The sequence below is a fragment of the Brachyistius frenatus genome, unplaced genomic scaffold (assembly GCF_029030835.1).
Source record: "Brachyistius frenatus isolate BFR_SWC_R1_liver_20210118 unplaced genomic scaffold, ASM2903083v1 Contig_48, whole genome shotgun sequence".
Taxonomy (NCBI): Eukaryota; Metazoa; Chordata; class Actinopteri; family Embiotocidae; genus Brachyistius; species Brachyistius frenatus.
In genome coordinates, this window is record NW_027210647.1 from 516,703 (window position 1) to 523,037 (window position 6,335).

Genomic DNA, 6,335 nt, shown 5'->3' on the forward strand with positions numbered 1-6,335 from the left:
AAGAAAAAGAATAAAGAAAAAAAGAAAAACTAACAGTGCACCTGAATCTGGCTGGTGTTTGACTGACATGCTGCAGCAACCGATGAGAGCAGAGGGGAGGAGCGGCATGCAGGTGGCCAGACAACTGCGGGAGATGGGTGGATTGTAGGGTGAGACGGTATAAAGGGGGAGCTTCTGCACATAAACTGCAGGTATGAACGTGTGTTTAGAGTGAATTCAAACAATTAAGATAACAAGTGATTCATGCATTCGTGCAAGAAAGTCAGTTTGAGTTATCACAGAACATGAATCCTCCTGCAGTTTTAAAATCATCAAAATGAACTTTCTTTCTGAACATAAACATGTCAATGGTGTGCACGTGTACCTGAGTGTGCATGTGCATCAGGGTTACAGGAACCAGGCTACCAACGCTGGCGGACAATGGACCCCTGGCTCTGGAAAAGAGACCCTCTGAAATATGAATGAGGAAATCCACACCTGTTTCCAGGTAACCGAGGCAGGGATTCTGAACCGTGACGCTGAACGTTAATGTGTGTGTGTGTGTGTGTGTGTGTGTGTGTGTGTACACCTGCGTAAGTGCATGCACGAGCAGCACAACTTCCCAGCTTCACCTGTTCAGACACTCTGTGTGGACGAAAGCAGCTGTCAGGCCGATCGACATAATCTGACCAGGAGAAGAAGTATGAAAATCCTCGGGCCTCTGCACTGAACGAGTTCCCTGCACTTCTAACCTGCTGAGAGTTTTACGCATGGACACAGAACAAGGTCGGCCCAACTGAGACGAGCTGAAGCTGGGAGTGGAGACTTGGTGGAGGGTGGACCAGAGAGCCAGAAGAGGTCTCTGACTGAGTGTTGAGCATTTATCAGTGCAACAATGTGGAAGGTTTACAGAAGCAAAGTGATGAAGACTCTCAATCCTGAGTACGAAGAGGACACGGCTGAAGAGGTACAGGAGTTAACGCCTTTCTCCGATGTTTGTTCGTCTCACTGATTCATATGTTTTAAGAACGAGACAGAAAGATGAAGTTTGAGAAAGTTGATGTGGTTGTTGGCACCGAAGTCAGAAAGTCAGCAGGTTTTGTTTTGCTGACCATCTCTTATTCATCACAGGGTTAGATGAGCCTGCAGCGCTGTTTGGTTTTCTGGCCAACGGGAACTTTAAGGGCAGAAGTTTGGCCTGCAGCTTCCTCTTGTGCATTTTGGCAAACTCGACTCTGCTAAATCTGCATCCATCACACATTATATTTCAATGTTTACCTGCTTCTTTTAGGTTGTTTGAAATCGGTAGGCGGGAGCACTTTAGTTACACCTTGCAACTAAAGCGAAGGCAATTAACATTAAGACATATCATGTTTTTATCGGAGGTACGAAGTAACCAAGTACATTTACTCCAGTACAAGCATAAGTTTCAGATACTTCACATTTCAGAGGAGAATATTGTACGACACATTTTTAAAGGATAAACCAGTGATTTCCAACCTTTTTGGCTCGTAGCCCCTTCCAGAAAGGCCGAGCCTTGTTGGGAACCATTGTCATATTTCAGATGTTTGATGTTGTTTCCATTTAAATTGTTTTGAGGCCAACATTTACCCACAAAATAAAAAAGGGTTATTATCAAATGTACTTAAAATATCAAAAGTCATGCAGAAGAATTACCCCTGTGATCATTATCATGAATAGTAATGCTAAATTAATACTTTAAAGTTGCAGCTGGTTGAGATGAGTTCAGGAAAGATCTGAGAAGATTGTTTAATAAATGAACACACTCTTGTACAGCAGAACTTTGCTCTTCTTTCGTTAATCATCTCAGGACCTCTCCGATTTATCTTCTGACCCGTTGCAGGAGTCGGATGCCCAAGACTAGGAACCACTGTACTAAACTTCCTAACTGCATAAACAGCGAAATGCTACTTATTTACTGTAACACCTGGACTCTATCCAGGATTTGGTACCAGTGCAGCAGACAGTGTTGCGTTGACCCAGATCTCTGGTGAGCTGAGAAACTCGATCCTGCACAGGAGCTGAACAAACGGATTAGTTGGCATTCCTCTGAATGACAGGAGGACAAGACAGATAGCCAGGTCCTCGGGGCAAACTCAGATCTGTTGTCTCTCGCAGCGCCATATCATCTGCAAGGGCGCGGGGAGCACTGCCTGTGGTTGTAGAGATGGTTTTCTTTTAAACAGATATGCAGAGTTATCATCACTGCAATTTGAGTCGTCATGGCTTCACACGCGCTTGTGAAATATGAGATCATTTAAGTGTACTGTGTGACTATGACCTTTCTTCATGTCAAAATAAACACTGATGTGCAAATACCATCCAAGTGTTCATCAGACAAAAAGTAAAATTAAAAAAAATTTAAAAAAAACTGTGTGTAAAATTTAAAAGTAAGTTTCAGCGAAGAAATTTGTCATTTTTGCCATTTTAACAGTTTTTAATCATCTTTTATGTTTTGTCCTGAGGTTTTCGACCCGTTGTAGTATCAAGAATAGGCACTAGATGGCGACTTACGCGCACAAAGCCTGTCCATCTGCAGAAGTACCGGACAGTATGTTGTAAATAAACTCAGGATGTTGCTGTGTGGACAGTTAATGAACATTCATTTTGTAAATTGTTTTTTCGTTGCAGGTCACAGAGGTGGAGAATGACATGAGTCCGGTGCAGGAGGATGAAGGGCCCAACGCTGTCTCCCAACTGGCCAGGAAAGTATGTGAACAATGAGACCCGAATCCTAAATTCACAGACTTTACAAAGATTGTTTATACATTTGTCATAAATTGCTCCGTGAATTCACTCTAAGACTTAATTCATGGAAAGTTTTCCGCCTCCGTGACCGTCTTCTTCTACAGGTATCAGAGAGGACCATTGTTCAGGAGATCCTATTGAAAGCACTAAATGCATCCCTACTTTGACCTTTGACCCTGTGTGTGCGCCTGGTTGTGTGTCCAGATGCAGGGGGCCGGGGCTAAGAGCTGGAACAGACTATCAACTCTCTTCAACAAAGACGATGAGCACCAGCTCCTCGAGGAGACTGAGAGCCCGCCAGTCGCTGACCAGTGAGTGGAAATCTCTCTCTTTTGTTGACATCTGTCCTCTTTTCTTCCTGGTCGGATGTCATCGCTGCACTTTAAACCAACTGTGTGGTTTGTGTAGGTGAAACAGAACAGAGTCTGTATTTTACAATCTGCTGTTCAGATCGCAGTTTTGGGAAATTTCAGTCATGATCAGATTCAAATTTCTATCACACTACTCTTCTCAGACACACACACATAATACTTGGTGGCACAATTATGCTCGCTGACTGAATTGAATAGAAGAAAAAAAGTGTATGTAGTAATATAATGAAAAAATATATCAGCAAATTTAAGCTTTAAATTGCTGCTAGTCTGGGAAAAATGTGGCTGAAAAGTCCAAATTTAATCTACTTCTAGATAAGAAGGGGCAATTGTCTTTACAGCATTATTATATCAAGTTAAATGAAAAGACTTGATACCACTCTATCTGCAAGATAAGAAGCTACAATAAGCAGAAGGATTAACGCCAAAACGTGAAATAGACGCACTTTATGTGCGTGTAAGTTTCACGCTTTCTAAATGTGTAACTGTCACGTTGAGACAGGCCAAAGCGTGGCTATTTCACGTTTTGCTGCAGTGGACCGACGTGTCCATTTCAGGCTTTGCCGTGATACTGGGTTGAATAATGTTAACATGACTCTGCACAGTGCTAACACAATCCAAATAAAGCTGGGCTAACTGGAGTTTAGTTTCATACGTGTAAAGACGTGACAGTTGTATCAATCTTAACATCTAATTATTTTGCAAACTGTCAAACAAGGAAAATGTGAAGCAATTTCATACTAACCATTAGTTAGGAGCGCTGAAGTATAGTGACTGAAATGCTATTAAAATGAGAATTCTATGCTAATCAGACATCTAAAAGCAATAATTAGTCAAATTGTTTTTTAGGTTGAATATTTTGGAAACAATTTAGGTCGTCTGCCATCTCATCTTTGTTGTTTCTGTTTACGGAGCAATTCTTCCTCCGAGACATGTTTCAACTAATGATAAGAGCGCGAGAGTAGAAATCTAAAATCGGAAAACACAGAATGCTAAATTCAAAGCCAAAAGCATCCACTACTCTCTCAGTCCACTTGCAGTAATGCCAGAGGAGCCTCCTCGACCCACCAGGCGCTCAGGATTCTGGGATAGCTTCGCGACCAACTGGGCCGCCAAGAAGCAGGCCGAAGCCGCGGCTGCTGCTGCTGCTGCTTCAAACGAGGCGGCGGCGGCGGCGGGAGAGCAGGGCGAGGAAGGGGTGACGGAGGCCGGAGGGGAGGAGAGCCAGGACGGGCGGGGCGCTGAGGGAGAGGTGAGTGAAGGAGAAGGGAGGAGCAACAACAGTTTCTCCAAATACGTCTCGCTGGGAGGAGGCAGCGAGGACGCTTCCTTCAAGTGGAACTTTGTCACCAGCAAGCTGGCAGAGCTGAAGACCAAGACCAACTAGCAGCCCGTGAGGGAGAAATCCAGAGAGTACGAACAACATGACGGAGGGGGTTAGATGTAGGAAGGATGGAGGAAGTTTAAAAGTGGTTAGTTTTATTATATTCTGATTTATAAAATTATGCTCACTGTCTTATAGTTGGTTAAGACACAAAAGCCAGTTTAAGATCCGTTCATGAATGAATGTTCAGTTTCAAGATTAAAAGAGCATTTATAATGTGGAGGATCGCATATTTCAAACCTATTTGACAACGAACTCTGCGGTGACCCTGTCTGCACACCCAGAGACACAATGTTGGGCCCCGGACCAAAGATTGTGAAACTACCATACTATACCCATACGGGAAAAAAACCACGTCATCAAGTGTTGAACCTGGTGCAGGCAACACGTGACGGTCTTGTGTGGTGATATTTATTTACCCAAAGTGCTTCTTAAACCATGAAAAGAGGCCTTCATACCTGTCAGCAAACCTGATCTAATCTGCAGTTCAGCAAAAACTGGATTAAGAGATTAAAGGCAGTGATAGCTGGATTAGATAAGGATTAGCTCACTTAACCTGTTCAGAGGGCAGAGGATTACTGTTCGGAGATTTAGCAGTGTGTTGTTACTGTTACGTAATATTCTGCACAAAAAAACAAAACATCAACTGACATCAGGAATGCGAAATGTGCTGCGCAGTTACATTAAAATGTAGAAAATATGAATGTGTGTTTGATGAGAAAATGTCAGCCACACTGATATGATGAGTTTTCTGATTGAGACTGAGACTGAAATGTGCAAAGTGTGACTTTTTCCACGTCTAATGTTGTGACTCGACAAAAATGTGGCTCAGTTATTATTTTCTCTCCTTTTTGGTTTTGTCTTGTATGTTTTATTCTGTTGTTTTGTTTCTGTGTTGCTATAATAAAGACTTGGTGCACTAACAACTCAACAAAGCATAAACATGTGAATACAAATTTCCTTTTTTTTTTTTTTTTTTTTTTTTTTCAGCCAAACAGGATGATAATCAAATGTAGAAACACTTCAAAGTCATTTATTGAGGGATGATATGAAAGAACTATAATACAAATACAGCAGTAAATGCTTCACAGGAACGAGTCTGGTCGTGCTTTAGAGGTCAGATGAGAATTACTTAGTGAGAGAGTAACTATTCTCTGAGACACTTTCACATATTTACTTTTTATTACAAATGGAAAAAGACCACGAGGAATCATCAAAGCACAGAAAACAGGCTGGTGTTTCACATTTAAAAAGTCATTTTAGTAGCAGTGATTAAAAAAAAGCAACAACATCTAAATAAATGGGATAAAATTGTTCAGTCAATAAGATGAAAGGAAAAAGTTTTAAACAATTTGTTTTCAACAAACAAAAAAATGGTGATGCTGTCTTCATATTATTTCTTTTTATTCGTGCTATCTATGGGATTTTTCATGCTGCATAATAATCTCTGTGTTTCAACTGACTAAAATTTGTGACACAGTTACGTCATGTTAGAAATTTTGCACCAAATTTGAAGTTTAGGGCAATATTTCAATGTTCTTTTAATGCTTTTCATGACCTGCACAAACAAAAAGTTGGACATTTAAAGGTTAAAACCATCAAATATTTGGTTTTATTTTTTTCAGATAAGAAACAACTTTGTTTAGGATGCATGATTCATGATTTATAATGTCAGAAAAGCACAGTTCTGCTGGCAGTTTCTTCTACTTTTAATTGCCAGTGTCTTCCTCTGATTGACAAACAGAGTGCATCTGAGCTGGTTGACACTGCAGAATATAAAGGAGTGATGGTGAAGTGTAGCAGTTGACCAGCTTCTGCTGACAAAGGTCTTT

The 6,335-nt window shown here is 41.2% G+C and overlaps 1 protein-coding gene across 1 annotated transcript; it reads left to right on the forward strand.

The window, feature by feature from the left end:
• The first annotated feature begins 627 nt into the window (after positions 1 to 627).
• On the forward strand, positions 628 to 4,967 carry LOC138623922 (uncharacterized protein C1orf232). The gene is made up of 4 exons (XM_069703723.1): positions 628 to 946; positions 2,632 to 2,709; positions 2,953 to 3,059; positions 4,149 to 4,967. The coding sequence occupies exons 1-4, from the start codon at positions 875 to 877 to the stop codon at positions 4,504 to 4,506; spliced, it is 615 nt and encodes a 204-aa protein (XP_069559824.1). The 5' UTR covers positions 628 to 874; the 3' UTR covers positions 4,507 to 4,967.
• The last annotated feature ends 1,368 nt before the right edge of the window (positions 4,968 to 6,335 follow it).

What these genes read in the sequence shown, in the direction of transcription:
- LOC138623922 (XM_069703723.1), top strand. Translation starts at nt 875, where the DNA reads ATGTGGAAGGTTTACAGAAGCAAAGTGATGAAGACTCTCAATCCTGAG. An exon ending in AAGAGGACACGGCTGAAGAG is followed by an intron (nt 947 to 2,631) that starts GTACAGGAGTTA and finishes TTTTCGTTGCAG; the next exon opens with GTCACAGAGGTGGAGAATGA. An exon ending in AGCCCGCCAGTCGCTGACCA is followed by an intron (nt 3,060 to 4,148) that starts GTGAGTGGAAAT and finishes CTACTCTCTCAG; the next exon opens with TCCACTTGCAGTAATGCCAG.